The sequence below is a fragment of the Elephas maximus genome, chromosome 21 (assembly GCF_024166365.1).
Source record: "Elephas maximus indicus isolate mEleMax1 chromosome 21, mEleMax1 primary haplotype, whole genome shotgun sequence".
In the NCBI taxonomy this organism is placed as follows: Eukaryota; Metazoa; Chordata; class Mammalia; order Proboscidea; family Elephantidae; genus Elephas; species Elephas maximus.
This window is the reverse complement of record NC_064839.1, coordinates 15,061,011-15,080,688: the sequence shown is the minus strand read 5'-3', so window position 1 is coordinate 15,080,688 and position 19,678 is coordinate 15,061,011. Positions and strand designations below refer to the sequence as shown.

At 44.7% G+C, this 19,678-nt stretch overlaps 1 protein-coding gene across 3 annotated transcripts in view; it reads right to left on the bottom strand.

Moving 5' to 3' along the window:
* Window positions 1–19,678, bottom strand: part of GPATCH1 (G-patch domain containing 1) — a 43,517-nt gene that overhangs the window by 19,876 nt on the left and 3,963 nt on the right. For all 3 annotated transcript variants that reach the window (XM_049864219.1, XM_049864220.1, XM_049864218.1), the window contains exons 2-11: window positions 16,245–16,379; window positions 14,610–14,695; window positions 12,949–13,109; window positions 12,218–12,315; window positions 11,579–11,637; window positions 10,966–11,208; window positions 9,821–9,968; window positions 7,192–7,271; window positions 2,625–2,829; window positions 579–875 (exon numbers count right to left, since the gene is read on the bottom strand). In XM_049864219.1, the coding sequence (XP_049720176.1) occupies window positions 579–875; window positions 2,625–2,829; window positions 7,192–7,271; window positions 9,821–9,968; window positions 10,966–11,208; window positions 11,579–11,637; window positions 12,218–12,315; window positions 12,949–13,109; window positions 14,610–14,695; window positions 16,245–16,379 (1,512 nt within the window). The remainder of the gene's footprint in view (window positions 1–578; window positions 876–2,624; window positions 2,830–7,191; window positions 7,272–9,820; window positions 9,969–10,965; window positions 11,209–11,578; window positions 11,638–12,217; window positions 12,316–12,948; window positions 13,110–14,609; window positions 14,696–16,244; window positions 16,380–19,678) is intronic.

Genomic DNA, 19,678 nt, shown 5'->3' with positions numbered 1-19,678 from the left:
GGACTTTACATTTCCCCAAAGACCTACTTTCAAAAAACAACTCATCTAATTTCCTGATACCGTCTCACAGGGACTGCTCCGTGTGACAGCAGTTCCCCTCTCATCCTTGTCAGGTTTACTTCCTAGATCAGAGTGATTTTTCCCCCATGTAGTGATTCAACTTTTATAACCAACTAATCTTAAGTCAAATTTTAGACTTAATTTGATTTAGGGTTAGGTATTAGGATCTCAAGATAAAGTTGGGATGACATTGTTCCCTTGGCGTGGAACACAACACTTAAAGAAGCCAAGCATTTGCAAACAGTTAATGGACTGTAACTTAGCATTAGCCATTGCCAAGGCAAGTTCTGTACTTAAACAGACACCTCTGGACCTGAGATATACAAGGATTAATTGGCTAATTATTCTTTCTTTCCAAGGTTCAAGAGGCAAAGCCTTAAAATTCTGTACTGTTGCAGCAGGACAAAGTAGAAACGGTGGCAAAGCAGGACACTTCTACCTTAAACCTGGAGCTAAGGTGAGAACAGAGAGAATGCTACCCCTAGTTGAGACATGGGAGACCCCAGGCTAGCACCCACCTTTGTGACCCTGTTTCACATTTACTAAGAAAGCTTCATATCGTTTTTGCTTTTCTGGATCTTTTGCAAAAGGTTTGAAGTCGCTGGCTCTTGTGGCGGCTATCTTTCCACTCGATGCCATGTGCCAAGAGCAGTGTCCGAGGTCTGGAGAGGAGGGCTGGGGTCTGCCACTCAGGGCTTTCTGGGCCAGGCTCCTGGCCTTGAGTTGAGCCGCTTTAAGATCGGCTGCCTGCTTCATTTCTTTGATCCTCTCTTTATCTTTTTGAGACAGAAACTCCAGAACTGAAGTAGTTGAACCTAAATAAAAGCAATAGAAAAAAGAGATGAAAAACATCACATGGCAACTGTATATCTATTTCTTGGTACAAACGTTTTCAGTATCACAAATTTAGATCATTGGAGATGAGTATTTTCACATTTAATATTTCATTTGCCTTCATATTATCCCTGTGAACTAGAGAGTAAGAAAATAATGAGACCCCTATCTTACAGCTGGGAAAATGGAGGTTAATACTTGAACGTTTATAGAGGGAGTCAGTGGTTCTAGAATGATGAACGACATCCTGGGCTCCGATCTCCAGGCTGCGTGGCCACCATTTCCACAGTCACGGCCAGCACATGCCCTGGCTCATTTGTTCATGTCACAGACGCTCACTGAGCACCTACCCCATGCCAGGCACTGGATGAGGGGCTGGGGGGATGATGCAGACGAGGGCCCTGCTGTCACTAGTCAGGGGGTATACACTGAAGAAGCCAAACATCAACACCAGAGAGTCACTGTGAGAGGAGCGCTATGAAAAATAAAAATTGGGTGATGTGACTGAGGGTGACTAGCGGGGTGGGCTGGCAGTCGGGGGTGGAGGGAAAGAGAATTAGCTGATAGGTGATAAGGAAGGCCTGGAAGGTCTCAATAAAGAGGTAATGTTCGAGATAAATCCTAAGTAATAAAAAGGAGCCAGACTTACAGAAACCTGGGGGAAGAAGAGAGGCAGAGGAAATAGCAAGGATAGAGGCCCTAAGCTGGGATCATACGCCACAGGCTTGGAGGCAGAGACGGCTGTGAGGCTGGCCTCCAGGGGGCGTGGAGGAAAGTGGTACAAGGTGTGGCCCAAAGGGTAGGCAGGTGCTGGAGTGTGAGAGATACTAGAGGGTCTTCAGGGAGGCAGTGATACAATTTGGTTCATGAGCTGCTGCCAAGGGGAATGGACTGTAGGTGGACAGGTGGGTTAATGAGGCGACCACCAAGGAGGCTCCTGTAATAGTCCAGGTGAGAGAAGAGGGGGCGTCAGGTCAGGGTGAAAGCAGCGGAAATGCAGAGAAGTGGATGGATGGATTCCCCACGCATGTGGGAGGGAGAGCAGAAAGGACCTGATGATGGACTGGGTGGGGTGGGGGCAGGAGGAAAGAAAGAGAAGAGCTAGGAATTAGGATCCCTGCATTCTGGTCTCAGTGGTGGGTTAGTGGTGGTATCAGTTCCTGAGATGGGGAAGACCACGGGAAGAGCAGCTTTGGGGACAGGAGTGGGGAACCGAGAGTTCCATTTTGGTCTTTATGTTTGACGTATTTACTAGGCTCCCAAAATGGCAATGATGTGTAGCATGAACCCCTCAAGTCCACCCCTCACAGGGGGTCCTTGTGCTACAACCACAGGGGGTTCGCCACATTCTCATACTTCTAGGCTCTCAGGAGAAGAGCTATTATTGTACTTCGGTCCCTGAGGAAAACAGGACACTTTCCCAGGAGAGAGTGAACATACAAATGTCCCTGGTCTTAATCACATTCCTGGATAAATACCAAGTATTTAAAAACAGCTGAGCTTAAGAGAAGAGTTTGCATGTTAACAACACAGCCCAAACTGATGGTGGAAAAATGATGGGTGGCAAGAAGTAAAGGATGTGCCATTCCCAATAAAACAATTTCATTCCCACAATTTGGGATATAAAGTCATGTAGACAATTTCAGTGGGAAGACAACCTCCCACTTTGATTCTGATAACTCAGATGACTGTAAATGCAGTGTTCTCATTCTTTTCCATGGCTCTCGTACCTGGAATAGGCGTCTCTCCTAGTAAGTCCCCTCGCTTGGAGGCATTCAGTTGGTGCCTACTGTGTGTTCCTGGGTCACATATTGCCTTTCCAGATGACTCCGATAATATCTGAAGTAACTGGGAGTTTTCTGAGGTTGCAGCTACCATGGGTCTGAAATAATGCACTGGTCGATAATCTCTTGGCAGCTCAGGTGGTGGATAAATCTTAAAAAAAGAAAATACAGTTTGCAGGAAGATCATACTTGACTCACCCAAGAAAACGTGTGACCTCTGAGCTTCATCAGTCCCGTCCCTTCCCCGGTGAGCGTTCAGTACTGGGAAAAGCCCAGCCAGCTGCCATCCACTTTGTATCTGGAGGGTCACCAGAACCATACTGTTCCAGGGGTCAGACATTTTTAATATCCGTCCTGTCCACTTATACACAGAGCTGTTTACATGACGACAACAACAATGATAACAGCTAACACAATACATTGGCCCACATGCAGAACTGGCTCACTGTAAATCAGAAAGTTTAGAAGAAGTGGGACTCAAGGCTTAGAGAAAAGCCATGACTTTGGTGAGTTAGTTTTAAACTCAGAATTCTTTTTCTGGTTATGATTCTGTTCCAAATTGAAACTTCAGGCCCTTTTTTTTTTTCTTTTTAGTTTATTTATTTTGCAAAACATACACATTTTTACACCAATTCAACAGTTTCTACATGTCCCATTTAAGGACACTGATTACATTCTTTTGAGTTGTGCAACCATCCTCACCCTTCTTTTTTGAGATGTTGCCCACCCCATTAACATGAACTCACTGTCCCCTAAGATTCCTGTCTAATCTTTAGAGTTGCTATTATCAATTTGGAGCCCTGGAGGCATAGTGGTTAAAGGCCTCAGCTGCTAACCAAAAGGTCAGCAGTTCAAATCCACCAGCCGATCCTTGGAAAGCTTCTAGGGCAGTCCTGCTCTGTCCTATAGGGTTGCTATGAATTGGAATCGACTCGATGACAATGGGTTTGATGGGTTTGGTATATCAATTTGATCCCATATAGATAGTTCTTAAAAGAGCATTATGCTCAAGGCAGACATTTTTTACTAGTTAAAGAAAACTATTATTCGGTTTTAAGACGATTTCAGAAGATATTTTTGGTTTAAGGTTTAAAGAATATCTCAGGGCAATAGTTTCAGGGGTTCATCCAACCATCATGGCTCCAGGAAGTCTGGAGTCCACGAGAATTTTAAATTCTGTTCTGCATTTTACCGCTTTTGATCAGGAGTCTTCTATAGAATCTTTGATCAAAATGTTCAGTAATGGTAGCCAGGCACCATCCAGTTCTTCTGGTTTCATGGCAGAGGAGATAGCTGTTCACAGAGGCAATTAGCCACACAGTCCATATCCTCCTCCTATTTCTGACTCTTTCGTCTGTAGTTCCGGGTGAATAGTGACCAATTGTTTGCCTTGGATGGCTGCTCGCAAGCTTTTAAGACCCCAGGCACTACACGCTGAACTAGGAGGTAGAACGGAAGCACTGAACATATTATTAGGCCAATTAACTGGGATGTCCCACGAAACCATGATCCTAAACCAAGGAATCAAATCCCATGAGGTGTTTGGTTGTAAATAAGTAGCTGCTTGTTTGTTTTTTGTTGTTGTAAATATATCTAACAACTTTTGCCAATTCAACTTTTCACAGGTGTACAACTTATTGACAGTAATTACAATAATTGGCTTTGCAACCCTACCCTTAATCAATGCAATATTTCCATCATGGTTAACCCCCTTCTTCTCGGTCCTGCCCCGGTAACCACTAATAAACTTTGATCTCAGTACATTTGCCTTTTCTTTTTATATAAGTGAGGTCATACAATATTTGTCCTTCTGTATCTGACTTATTTCAGGCCCTATTGTTTGATTAGAGATATTTCTAAAAGCTGACTGAACTGAAATTGAAATATATTTGGGAAAGTCAGGTATTTTCAACACTGACAGGCATTAATGATGGCAGAACAGACAAGGTACAATTATTAGATATCTTAAAATTACTGTAAAAAGACCCAAACCAATTAATGCACTAAATGGCCTCCCTGCTCTTAGCCTAACAAACACATGTTTGTGGACAGTCCTATTTAAGCCATTTACTTGGTTTTTAAGCCATCTGAAAGCTGGGGTTGAGTCAACTTTAAAGCCTGGAACCAGGGAAGGACGTACCCCTCAATGGCTGTGGTTCTCAAACCTGGCTACACACAGGACTTGCCTGGGGTGGGACGGGGGGTGGGGGGGCTAGCAATACTGATGCCTGAATCCCACCCCAAAAAGCTGGGTATAATTAGACTTTCCCACACTCCCTAGATGGCTGTAATGTGCGGCCTGGGCTGAGAACCTGGCACTTAAGACAGCCCATGAAAAAGCAGTATTGTCATAAATCTGGTCAGCATGGCTGGTCCCTGCCTAGGCACAGGGTGCAGGGGGGAGGCACCCTCAGGGGGGACTCTCTACAATTCCTTTTACTAAAAATAATTGTGTTCCATCTATCTATTTTGGTATCATCTTAGCCTGACCACCTTCTCTGAAACACCTGGACTCCCAGATCAGCCAGCAGACACTCTCATGTTACTGCTGCACAAAACACCAGAGGAGGAGGGCAGAGAGGTGTGTACTTGAGTCTTCTTTATATGCCCCGTTAGATTCAAAGCATTTCTCCCCCACACTAACTCACTGCTTGGTCTTGCCTCTAGAGCCAGAGGGGGGGTTTTGACCACATGTTTAGAAAACTTGCCTGTCTGTGAAAGACTGGGTGAGCCCAGCCCTCTGAATCATTCACACCCCAAGCCCCGCTCCAGCCAGGAGCCTCCTCAGGAACCCCAGGACTCTGTCTCTCCGTGTATGGCACTCTGAGGCTTGTGGACTGCTGTGGTGGTTGATGAACAGGTTTCAGCAGAGCTTCCAGGCTAAAATGGACTAGGAAGAAAGCCCTGGCAATCTACTTCCCAAAATCAGCAATGAAAACCCTGTGGATCACAACGGTCTGATCCATAGCCCATCATGGGGATGATGCAGGATCAAGCAGCATTTCATTATGTTGTGCATGCGGTCGCCATGAGTTGGGGCCAAGTTGACAGCAGTTAACAACAACAGCCCCACTACAATGCATTTGCCTGTCTGGCACCCTCACAGGATGGAGCGACTTGAGGGCCAGGACTTAGTCCTGTTTATCCTTAAATCCCCAGAGTCAACTGAGTACTTCTCAGCCTCTTAAAAACTATGCTTCCTTTTCATAAAGGTAAAAAGCTCACATTTTCCTTTAATGTTGCTTGCCAGGTCTAGTAATAATAGTAGCTTACAATGTGCCTGACACTGTTCTGAATATTTTCCACACATTTAGTTCTCCAACAGTGCTATGCAGCAGATACTATTATTATTCCTGTCTTACAGATGACTGTTCTGAATATTTTAGATAAACTCACTAGTCCTCCAACAGTGCTATGAGGTAGGTACTGTTATTATTCCCATTTTACAGATGGGGAAAGTAAAGCAAGTGAGGTGCAGTAACATGCCCAAGGTCATCGTAGTGAGAAGCAGAGCTGGGCTAGAGACACAGGCAGCCTAGCTCTAGTACCAGTGCTCTTAGGCATCAGGCCAGGCTGTCCACTGTCACATTATCTATCACAACTAAATAAATCAAAGCCACTGTAATACCAAATAGGATTTTGGGGGCTGCACTGCCCCCTGGGCTCCCCTCTTCTGGAGGGTAACAGGCCTAGCCTTAGAGGTACTTCACAAATGTTAGTTGAACAAAAAAAAGTTGACACAAGTGGGGAATGGTCTGAAATGCCAACAAGGCAAAGGCCAGGCACTGCTCCCGAGCTGCCCAGCACCCACAGCTAACTCCAGGTGTGTAGTTATGACACCTGTGCTGTCCACAGTGGCTCTGATGACTGTCAAAGGAAGAGCACCTGCCCGGCTAGGGCAGCTGCTTGGCCTAACAGCAGATTTTCACACATGGCTTTAACAAAAATCTCACAAATACAAAACGATCTGGAATGGCATGCAGAGTTCTTCACTGGACTTGACTCACACACACGGGCTTCTCTCCCTTTCATTCGGCCCCTGGCAAGGGGTCCGGGGAACCCAGCCCACACTAGCTAATAGTCAAGATCATGGGTTATTATGGGTTTTTAAAAGTTTTATACAGTATGAATTGTTGAATGGGAATCTAATTTGCTGTGTCAACTTTCACCTAAAACACAATAAAGCATTTTTTTTTTCCTCAAATTACATTCTATATCAAGTTCATTCTAATACCTATTCTAATGTATTTCTTTTTGAAGAAACTAACTGCTCACTTGAAGTTGGGATGTAAAAGATTAGCAATTCAAGGTTTTGAACGTAATGTAGCCACTGACTGACATTTCTAAAGTAGTCTACGTTTTCCTGGACAAATACGAGCAAGTTACCAGGCTGTTGCTTTTTGAAAACACAATTTACTTATCTTTTTGTTAATATAATAACATAGACTACATAGCAGCAAACATTTTAAACACTAAACCATTAAAGAGAGAAAAAAAAAAAGGGTTTTCTTACTTTCTTAGAAGACAAAGATTTAGAAGCCAAGGAAAATCCATCCAAAATTTTGCCAATGTATCGAAGATCTTTCTCTGATTCTACAAAATGATGTCATTGATTAATTCCAGAGGCAGAGAAGATTAGAATGAGACAGAAGACATCAGAAGCTTATCTCCAAGAACATAAATCCTACGTGTCCTGCATGACATCATTCAGAGATAGCAGTAAAAGATGAAGAAAGAACGTTCTCATGCTTTCACGCCTCTGTTGACTCAGTGACTGGCGACAGGGCCCACACCACCCTCTGCTGATTAGGCTGCCCAGGACACCAGGGTATGGCTCTACAAAACAGGTACTTCCACATTGTTTTTAGAAAAAGTACCTTAGGTCTTATGCTAAGGGTCACCAAAAAATATACTCTGTGCAGTCGGAGTCCTCAAGGAAAACAGCAAAAAGGACAAGTATGGATAAAATTATAATCATAACTATGACAGAATCATTTCTAAATGTAGGTAAAAACCACTGAAGACTACCTACCAATTTCCTTAACAACTATCCACATAAGACACAAAAAGCAATAAAACCAAGTCAGTGTGTAATCAAATCTTAGTGTAAATTAAAAGGTACTTTTTATCTTTTTCTCAAATGAAATTTTAACGAGATAAAGATCACAAATACAGGAAACTGAATGGCCAGGGTCCAAGGACTCGGAGCCAGGGATCTTCCACTGATCTGATCCTGGAGTCAACTCTGGCGACAGAGGCCCCTCAGTTCTCAAAGACATCCCACACACAGTGGTTATGTCAAAAGTCCCCCATACACAGACTGCATTTTCTGTGGCTAAAAAAGTCCCTTCTATGGGATAACCATGAGCACTTAAACCAGCTAGGTGTTTAGCCCTGATCCAGGTGCCTCCGCCTGCCCTGCAAGGCCGGCCTGAGATCTTCAGCAGTTGATAACAGACCATCACCATGTAACGACCTCCCCCACAAGATGGTTCTTTGTACCTGACCTCATGCTGAACATCTGCCCCAGCTTCTGAACTTTCCTAAAAATCTGTCATTTGGAATTAAATTTCACATTTCTGGAATTTTGTATTCTTTTAAAACCCAGCAATTTATATTAATTCTTTTTAGATTATAAAAAATAATGCATAGCCTTGGCAGAAGCATCAGAAAATACAGGTAAACAAAAGGAAGAAAATAAAAGTAGCCTAAGATCCCTCTGGAGCCCTGGTGGAGCAATGGTTAAGCACTTGGCTGCTAACCAAAAGTCAGTGGTTCGAACCCACCTAGTAGCTCCGCAAGAGAAAAGGCCTAGCCATCTGCTTCGGTAAAGATTACAGCCTAGGAAACCCTATGTGGCAGGTCTGCTCTGTCACAGAGGGTCATTAAGAGTTAGAATTCCCACATCAAGATCCCACCAGCCAGGGTACTCCTAACAGTAATCTGGTGCACACCCTTGCCACTGTCTCCTGTAAACCCTCGGTCCTTTCTGTGACCATGATGACAGAGACCTCATGTTTACACAGTGCTTGCTTGGTGCCAGGCACAGGCTACACCTTCACATACATTCAATCTCTATGAAGTAGTTATGCCACCGTCATCCCCATTTTTCAGACGAGCACGCTGAGGCAGAGCGAGGCCAAGGTCACAGCTGATGAATGGGGAAAGCAGAACCCAGGCAGTTTGTCTCCAGAGTTTGTGTTCACGATCACTGAGTTAAACATCCTCTAAATACTGTTTTGTACCTGCTTTTTCTCGTCTAGAACTGTAAAGTGAACCTTCTCAGGGGTGATGCTCATGTTTATATATTCTTCTGCCATCCTGAGACTGTTTCAGCCGGTACATTTTAGATGTATTTTAAAAGACCATTTATTTCTCACAGCCCGAGTGGACTTTATCCTCACTTTACAAATAAGGACTCTGAGGCCCAGAGAGGTTACAAGCCTTGACCAAGGTCACAGAGCTGGCCAGTGGAGAGTTTGGATCCAAATCCAGGTCTGAGTGACTCCAAATCACATGCTACTAAGACCTAGTCTATATCATCTCCTTCTTTTCTGGAATGAAGAACTGAATACTGTTCAGAACCATGGGATCTGAACCACCATTGACTGACTGGGGCTTGAAATTCAGGTTGTGTAAGACCTCACCATCTCCTATTCCAACAAGAGCCCGCTGGAAGCCAGGGACTCGAGTCAGGAGACAGGCTGGCATTCAGCTCCATCTTGCTGTAGGCTCTCAGTGTACCTGTTGCCTGGTCCCCCCACCTGACCTTCTGACCTGTAGCTTGAGTTGACCTACTTTGGCCACCTGCCCAATTCCTCGAGCTCTGACTGCTTTCCTGTGACCCACGGCCAGCTCTGACCTGCAATACGAGTACCTGTCCACACACTGGCAGCTTCCCTGATCCCAGGCCTCTCCCTCCTCCTCCCCACCTGGGCCCTGTCTCAAAAGCTGGCTTTGGCCTGGGCCAGTGGTCTAAATCCTGCTTCTATCTTATTTCCCACACTAGGTCTCTCTTCCTCCCTCACCCTGCATCTTTGACCAGCAACCACCTACTCCGTGGAGGCTGATATTCCAGTATCAATCTTGTTATTCCTTCTTCTTGATATTCTGACATTTGGTTTGCGGGTCTATGGAATTACCTTTCTGGCTTTTATATTGCTTGGGCGCTGTCCAGCCATATAGCCCATCTCCAGGCTCTTCGTCCTTCAGAACGGTGTCATACTTCGATAGAGTTTCTGTGGCATATATATCATCATCTTCCTCTTCCAGGGCACCCACACCAAAAGCCTTCAGAAAACAAGGTTTCAAACTGAGCAATCACAGGTTTCCGAGTATGTCTGCACTGAAGAGACCACCTTAGCACTTCGAGGACACCAGCAGGAGAAGTTAAAGGAGCCCCAGAATAACACAGGCTCAGGTCTCTTAGAAAACAATGACAACAAGATAATACCAGGCCTCCAGCACTGGAGCTGTCCTCTAGCCCCGGAAGCCACGGGGTCCAAGCAAGGGAAGAAGAGTGGACGCCACGCCCTAGCAGCAGTGAGTGTAGGGGCAGAAATGGGGGCTCCAAAAGGTGAGAGGCAGAAGTGTTCATCGACCGATCAACATGGCTTGAGCAGTGCTGCGGCCAAGGCCTGCAGGCCACAGCTCATTGGATGGCCACTGTAAGAACGTTTCATCTTCTGTGAGGAATGGCCTCCAATCAGTTCAGTTTTTGTGAAAAGGATTGGGAAAAAACACATACTGGGAAGGAAATGTAACAGAGTAACCATTTTCTAAATGCATTTTAAGAAAAAAACCTCTGAAATAATTTGAGAAGACGTGTAATCCATAAAAGCTCTCCATCTCTCCAAAGGCAAAAAGCAAGTCTCCTGAGTAAAAACTAAACCTGTGTTCACAACTTGGGCCTTGCAGCCTAGGAAATAGTCTAAGAGGTAGGAGAACTTGGACCTAACCTTAGGCAGACTGCGATTTGACTATTAACTAAATCAAAGGGGTAAGAGGGGTTTTCTGCTCAGCCCCACGAGTGTGTGGAAAGCAGTCGTCACCCCAGGGAGCACACAAACTCCACCAAGACCCTTCAGTCACAGGGTTTCAGGGGCACATTATTAAAATCAGGAAGGTGTGTGCTTACATATCTTCAGAAAAGACCCTAAGGAAAATATAACCACTTCAAAGCCTTCATTTATGCAGTGAGAAATGAGTGCCTGCTACAGGGCACATATAATAAGGAAAATACACCCAGTTTTAGTGGTTCCACACTTATAAAACAGAAACGTTTTACCTGGCCTGAAATTCCCAACTTTCTTCCTTTACTCAGTCCCACATCTCCAAGAAAACTGCTGGCCCTCTCAGATCCCACACTGAAAAGATTAAAATGTTCTCCCGAAGTTCCAAACAGCGCTTGGTGGGGATCCAGGCCCTTGTACTCCAGTCCGTGTACGTTATCTTTAGGTGTAAAATCCACAGGTGTGACATCTTTGGGTGCAAAGGTGACATTTTCAGGCAGGTAGTCATCATCTTCATCCTGTTTCAATGTTTAAAGAAGAATTAAGGTGAGTCACTGGTGGCCCAAAGTAAACTTGGGAAATACTGTTGTATAATGCAGTGATTAATTACAAACAGCAAAATTACCTTCATTTACACTATGACAAATGCCTAAATCAAGTCCTGAGGAAATCATACTAACACAAACAGCTCCATTTTAAGACTCTGAACAGACTGGGGATATCTATGGTGCTGGCCTGTTGCTAAACACATCATCTGACTAGAGTATGGGTATTTCATTGCCATGGAATTTGACTGATTTTTAAAATTGCCTCCGACCCAGAAACTTCATGATCATAAAGTAACGAACGCTGTTGTATCAAATTGAAAGTGGTCACCCCATACCATACCTCAGATCCTTCAGAGTCTCCAGGGGGTAAAGCGCAGCCATAGATCTTTACTCCAGGATCTATAAATGACATTTCAAAAGCATTAGTCATTAAGTGCGTGAAAATATAGAAGCCCGACTCACATCTTCAGAGGTACATGGCTGAGTATGCCTGTGCTCGTAAAAGGTGCTATAGCCTTCAGGTCAAAGAATGGTCACTCCAGGAGTGTTCTCCACCAGTCCATTCTCCACCTACACTCTGGCAATAGTGTGCTCAATGAGTTTTAACCTCTGCTGGCCTAGCCTCCTGGAGAACCCAAAAGAAATGATCACTGCCCTCAAAGAGTTCACAGTCTGACTAGGGAGGCCAAGGGCAGGGAACACATAGGAAAAAATGATGTTAAACTATGGCATAGATACTGTTTTACCAACACAGCAAAAATTAAAAAAGTATTGACGAGGGTAGGAAACAAGAACTTTCATACACTTCTGGTGGGAATATAAACTAGTTCGATTCTTCTGGAAAGCTACTGCGCATTACACATAAAAGCCTTAAACAAGCAGGCACACTTCTTGACCCAGCAAGAGGTTTCTACTTACTTCTAGAAACATGTAGCCCTTAAAAAGTATGCTGTAGAAGTAATGATAATCGAATACATACCAGGTTTTTGTCGGCGTGGTCTTCTCTTTACTCGGGGACCAACTCCTTGTCCTTCCTTCCAACCCATTTTTCTTAGCAACTCAAAACCAACAGATAATCTAAGACAGAAAAGCATTAAAAATGAATACCTTTGGGTGATGTCAGAGAACAGTACAAGATAGCCAGCTTTTGAGTTCCCGCCCAGCTCATACACCTGTCCCGTCTGAGACCTTCCCCTCACCTGTGTTAGAACTGCACGACTGCCACTCCAGCCACAGTGACGGGGCACCTAACCTAGGGAAGTCATTCAGATGCCCCCTTTTGTGGGCATCTGGACTGAGCACACAGAGATTCTAGATAGTCTTTCTGGGGCATGTGGCCTGAGAAACCATGAAGGTCTGAGTCTACCACATCAGGTCACGTGCCCAGGAAAAAAACAAGGAGGTTCGAAGAAAAAATTGAGTAGAATGAGGCGGATAGGATAGAGTCCCCAGGCCCGTGAGAGAGGGGGCAGGAGGGCGGCCACCGCAGTTCCTACCAGCACTCCAGCTGCGGTGAGTCCGGCAGCGTGGCCAGGGACAGGACCCCTTCAGTTCCAGCAGTAGTGCAGCACCCCTACGACAGTGTCCCCTAATTCACACAAGCTAGCCTAAGAAGGGTGCCCTTACTTCTAACCAAACTATCCCCCAGAAAGCTAATCATTCAAAGAGGTGAGGCCAAGAACAGAAAAGTCAGAATTAAACCTTTCTCACTTTGCTGGTGCTATGAGATCATCAAGCAGAGTGGCCCCAGGAATGGGGGCGGTAGCAGCTGCCAACTGCCTGGCCTTTTCTCGTATTCTGTCTTTGGTTTTGGAGGCAAAATCATCTGTGGTCACAATTGCTTTCGGTGCTATCCCAAATTCACTGAGATCCTTAAAAAAATTTAAACAGAATTACTTAGTGTTTCTATTGGTTACGTGATTAAGCATGACACATCACAGAGCTTTATTTCTTTTTAAAAAAAAAAAAAGTTAAAACTACAAAATTGACTCAGGGATCAGAGAAGTGGCTGACTTCACACACTAACTTAGAGCCACACCCTCACGTAAGCTCAGGTCAGTGGCTGAGCGGGGCTACAAGAGGCACTACTACCAACCTGGGAAGGAAGGAGGAAGGAGGGGCCAAATTCTTCCTGACAACTGTTCAAAGGTCAGCATGAAGGGGACAAACCTTAGATTCACGAACAGCAAGCGTTTGTGAGGATCTGTGTGACAAGACTGGAGTTAAGCGCTTCTGCGTTCACTGGCGCAGATACTGCCGGTGGCCCATCCGACAGCCATTCCCTTCCTCCTTCCTACAGAGTGCTACTGCCGTACAGGCGCCTGCCTTCCTCTGGACAGACAGGTGCTTCAGCAGTGGCTGGACCTCCCTAGCACTGTGGCAGGGGCAGAGGGAGGAGAGGGTCCTGTCTTTTCTAAGCCAGTCATTTTGATCCCTTTCCCTCACCGGGAACTGCTTTAGGAGATGGTGTGTGAAACAATTTGCCCAAATGGATGTGAGGGAAAAGTGCACTGTAGGACTTATGTGCAAGATTACTTTGCTCTCAAGAAAAGACACCAAGAAAAAAGTCCTCCTTCCATGGGATACTGCCCTGGCTGTGCCACCCGGAGCTACAGCACCCAGGAGGAGAGCAAGAGTGAGGACAAGCTGATATTGGAGGATGACTGAGAGGATGGGGCCTGGGGCCTCATGGACACCTAGACTTCTTGCTACAAGAGATACGTTTCCTTATAGATGTGCTTCCTTATGCCAGCCAAGTAAGAAGAGGGACCCAACCCTTCCTTCACCAAAGCATCCTGATGTAAGCATTTTTTTAATCTTCACTACCAATGAATCCATGACTTGGTACTAAGGTGACAGAGGCTTAATTTTCAAGCAAAATGAAATACACCCTGCAGGCTGGCAGGGTTAGCTCAGACACCCTCACAGCCTCCCGTTTTCCCTAAGAAGTTGATGGCCACTGTGTTCTTTACGGATGTGCCCCAGACACCTGCATGTGGCTTCCTTTCATTCTTTCTCTAGCCTGGTCACTCACTGTTCCTTAAACTACAGAGTTACTATGGAAAGCTCCAGACTTGGAATGTGAGGTACTGCACAATTGGAGCAATCTCAGGGCTTTTCAAGTCATTCTGCTCATATACGACTTTCTCCTTACACTCCTGACTTTAGAAACTGGCCGAGCATAAAATGCTACTCCAATGGGCAAGAATCCACTTGTGTACAGGACATCATAATCCAAATGCCTAAAAGATAAAGCCTTACAAACAAAGAGGAAATCACACATGGAACTTTCTGGGGACGGAGAAGGTGCCACCACAACGAGCCCCACACATCCCTCTGGCTAACAGGCAATTAAAGTACTGGACACCCACCTCTTCATCCATAAAATCTTCAGGACCGAGAACAGATTTGTCTGCTCTATTCTGTCGTGAAGATACGAAGGTAGAGGGTGTCCATCCTTGAAAGAAAAGGGTTTAGAACATTACAATCCTAGTCAGTATTGGTTTATAATAAAGTAATTACGTAACATATAAAGACTTGAAATGCCCAATAACTACACACTTTGTAGCTACTTCCCACGGCTACTTCGTATGACATCTTGTTCTTGATAACTGCTCCCTGAGTCAATCAGTTCATCTTCCATTCACAACTGAGCTATATAAAGCCATTTTCTTCTGGTGAAAAATGTTTTTGTGCTAAACCATGCAGTATAATGGACTGCTTTTTGTATGGTCTTTCTAGCCATGGTATTGTAATTCCCACACAGGTGATTGGGCAGTGTGATAGGGTAATTGTGGCCCACCAAGGGGATTGGTCAGTTTTGCCATCCTGCTAAGCTTGAAATGAGCCACCCCAGAGGTGGGAAAGAGAAGAGCCCACCACCACCAAGGAAGGAGACACTGGCAGAAGACAGTGCAGTGGGCTTCCTGACCCACGGAACAAGAATGCTGAGTGTCTTTGGACAGAGACTGAAGGCCAGAGAGAAGCCTACACTTGATCCATGAATTTGGCACTTGCCGGCCTCCACAACCGTGTGAGCCATTTCCTTTATACGGTTCCTGAGTTCTGTGAGATGATGCAGCAAATTAGGGAACCCAAAGATGCGAGGCAGAGTACTGAGGGGAGAGGGAGTAGCTGATGTTAGAGATGATGGAGCGGTATAGCAGCTTGGAAAGGGTGGACATTTGGGACATCTTTAACCTCACCTCTGCCTCACAGGAACCAGCTTGGTGCTGATCCTTGTAAATCATTCATGTAACCATTAAAAAGCACAGTACTTTAAACACCATGGAATTTATTACACTGAATAATGTGAAAAATTGAATTTACTTTTTCCCAGGTTGAGAGCATTTACTAAGCAGTGATGCTGTGGTCCCCAGAGCTCCACCCACAGCTCTCTCTGACCTCACACCAGCTCCTTAACTGCTCTGATCCTCAGAGGACTCATCACCAAAACAGCTGTGACGTCTGCGCTCCTTAGTCACTGAGTCACATGGGGACCAAGAGATATCCAGTAATTAACTGAATGGATCAGTGTGAGAGTACTCTGCGCACAGCAAGATGCAATATGAAATGGAAGTCGTCACACTATTTAATCATCTGGTTAGGGTGTATCCATTTAAAAGACAGTGGAAGAAAACTCACCTTCAAGTTGTAATCAACAAGCAGCACACAAGTTGATTCTGGAAACATTTGAAACACTCAAAGGACACAAAAGCTACAGTGTATACACTACAACGTTTAAAGGAGAAGTTTCAGAAAGGGGGAGGGGGATCTTACGCTATCTCAATCATTGGCTTTAGCAATATAAACCAAAAAACCAAACCCAGTACCATCAACTCCATCCCAACTCATAGCGACCCTGAAGCACAGAGTAGAACTGCCCTATAGGGTTTCCTAGGAACGGATGGTGGATTTGAACTGCTGATCTTTTGGTTAGCACCTGAGTTCTTCACCACTGTGCCACCAGGGCTCCAATACAGTGGCTATAAACAGGAAAATCATACCTTCTTTTGAGCCAACTGTATTGAAATATCCAGCAGAGAAACCTCCACTAAAGGCTCCGTGAAATCGCTTATACCTTCCTTTTTCATCTCTGACAGTCTGGTCTTGAAGAGGAATTGGTTTCTTTGGTCTTTCACCTGAAAAGAATGTTTTTGAATGAGAAAGAAGAAAGGGGATGGTGGGCTAGAAAACATTTAGGGAAAATCTCATTTCCTTAAACATAATTTTTCACTTTTTGTAACTTCAACTGTAACAATCTTAATTAAGTTGCTAATCCTATACTTTAGTAGCTTACATGCTTTAAAAACCAGTGTATTTTATCAAGCTTCTTCATAGTCCTAAGATAATGAAAGACATTCCTTATTTATGATAAAAATATATTTTGACAAAAAATGGCCTGCTCTTTCCCCTGAATTCCACAATGAAAGCCAAGTTATTGAGGGTGGGGGGACAGTATCAGGCAGTTGGAGTTGAAATCTCCTAGCAACGAAGAACGTAAGACTCTGGGGTGGCATGTCTCCTGCAGAGGTCTGGGACAGGAGGAGTACTTTTACGTTTCTTCTAGGACTACACAGCATTTCCTGACTCCAGAATTTTCCCATAATTATGGTATTATGGGAAATATTTCCCAATATTATGGTATTGCCCATAATCCCCAGGTCTTAAGAGTTTCCTTATTTCTGCGATTCTCCTAATTCCACAGTTACTGTTCGTTAAACTTGTTCCTTTCCCTCCTTGCTGAAAAGTGCTAGGCTGCTACATCACACGAGCCAAAGGAACCAAATACATTTTAGCCTAGTCTAAAAATTCCTTAGGTTTAAAGTTCCAGGTACTGTAACACAAATTACTGTCTAATTTTATGAACCTCAATTCAAAATTCTGACTTTATTTAAATTAAAAGTAATCATCAAATTATTTTCAAAGGTTCACTACATAAAGTAAGTTATACAACAGTTAATACAGGGGGGTTGAGAGTCAGAGTGCTCTAGATTTTAAAGCCAACTCCGAGACTTTGGTCAACCTAAACTCTCTGTGTCTCAATTTCTTCATCTGTAAAATGGGGATGACACTAACTGTAACAGCTATTTCATAGGGCTGTTATGCAAATTAAATAAGCTAATGCCTATAAAGTACTTAGCAAGAAGAGGACACACAATGAACACTTAAAAAGTGCTAGCTGCTATTGCTATTATTACTATTATTAGGTACAGTAGGTGAGATGGGTCCTGAAGTCCACATGTACCAATTACTTCAATAATTAAGTCAGTTCCTGCTTCTGGAAGATAGAACAGAAAGTGAAGGAACTTCCTGCCTCAGTCCTAAATTCTGACTCAGAGCTGGTGAAGCCTTTAGGTCATTCCTGGAGTACAGCTCACAGCAGGGCAGTCAAGAGGTCAGGCTCTGAAGCCCAGGACTTCTGGGTTCAAAACCCCCTACCCTACTAACTGCTAGCTTTGTGTCCTTGGGCATGTTACTTAGCCTCTCTAAGTTTCAGTCTCCACAACTGTAAGATGAGGGTAATAATGGTCAGGAGCTGAGCTCGGTGCCTGGCCACAGTGAAGCTCCGTACACAGCAGCTAAGTTTCATTTCACTCCAAAGGAGCCAGTTACAACTTTGGCCCCACAAACCAAGATTTGCACCATTTCTTAGAAATGCATTACATACGCTCCATTCCGGCATGAGCACCTGGCACCATTCTTGGCTGAGGCCTGGTTTCTCGACCTCAGCACAAATGACGGTTTGGGCAGTATAATTCTGTCTTGGGGATCTCGTCCTGTGCATTGAAAGGTGTTTCATAGCATCCCTGGCCTCTGCCCACTTGATGCCAGTAGTACCCTCCAAGGTGTGACAACCAAAACTGACTCCAGACATTGCCCAATATCCCCTGGGGGACAAAATCATCCTGGGTTGAGGATCACTAGACTAAGGTTTGAGAGGGTAGGTACTACCAGTGCTAGGTATTATTCTTGTCCTGTTCTCAGGGTGACTCTGATCTGAAAGGGGAGATAAGATCCACAGACAACTAAGTGGAACCTGTGGGCCAAGCAGGGTGGCCAGCTGGGTCCCACAGGGTTCCTGAGGAGGAGGCGCCACCTCTAACCACAGGACAGGGGAAACTCCAGGGACAAGGTGGCATTTTAGCCAGGCCCTGTTATAATTACTGCCACTCACAAGGAATACTCCCCTTTTTTCATATACACTATCTCATTCACCATACCTTTACAGATAAGGACACCCCCATTAAGCAACCGGCCTCAGGTCCACAGCTGATAAACACAAAGCTGGAACCAGATCTCAGCTCTGTCTGCCTCCAAGCCAGGGATGCCACTCACATTGTCTTTCACTCATTCCCCAACTAGAAGCTTACTGAGGGCCTTGCCAGGGAAGCAGCCCTGTTCTAGAGTCTGGGTCTAGAAAACTAAATACAACTCCATTGCTACTCTCAGGGTGGTCAGAGCCCAGCAAAGGAGATGGCTCCATGTTTGAGAACCCTTTTGACAATGTGCAAGGACCACAACATCGCAGCCATCCCTAGGGAGGAGCAGAATTTTGATAGCTGCAGATTGAGATGTAATTCCCAAAAGAGGCATTAACTTCCAGGAGCAAATAGAAGAATCAAAGGGCAACATAAGGTGTACTGACAAAGTAGTCTAGTCTGACTGGAGGTCAGGGAAGGAGTAGATGACAGAAGCAGAGGTGCAGAGGCCTTGAACGTGGTGCTGCAGGGCCACTGGTATGTCCTGTGGGGGGTGGAAACCATGCCAGTTTTAAGTGAAAAGTAAGAGCATCGAGGAGAAGGAAGGTGGTCCTAAAATTAATCTGGGTACAGAACGAGCTAGAGATGCGGAGTCTTCCAGAGACAAGTGAACGTCTCTAAGGAAAGAGGAGGGAAGTGCTGGAGGCCCTTTCTTCCAGGTTGGAGGGCCTATGTGTCTATAAAGTTTGGCCACTGCCTCTAGGCTCCCAGGTCATTTCCTTTTTCTTTCTCGCTCTCTCTTTTTTTTTTTTTTTTACTGTTTTTCATTATTACTATGATTTATGATTATAATTGTCATTTTTTATTGTGATAAACTGTATAAGACAAAACATTTGCCAATTCAGCAATATTTAAATGCACTACTCAGTGATGTTGGTCATATTCATGTTGTGTAACCATCAGCATTAACAGAAGCTCAAATAAAAAAACCAAACCAAACCCACTGCTGTCAAGTCCATTCCAACTCCTCATAGCGACCCTATAAGCCTGGGTAGTCCAGTGGTTAAAGTGCCCGGCGGCTAACTGAAAGGTCAGTGGCTTGAACCCACCAGCCACTTTGCAGGAGAAAGATGTGGCAGTCTGCTTCCATAAAGTTTATAGCCTTGGAAACCCTCTGGGGCACTTCTACTCTGTTCTAGGGGTCACTGTGATTCAGAGTCTCACAGTGACCCCGTAAC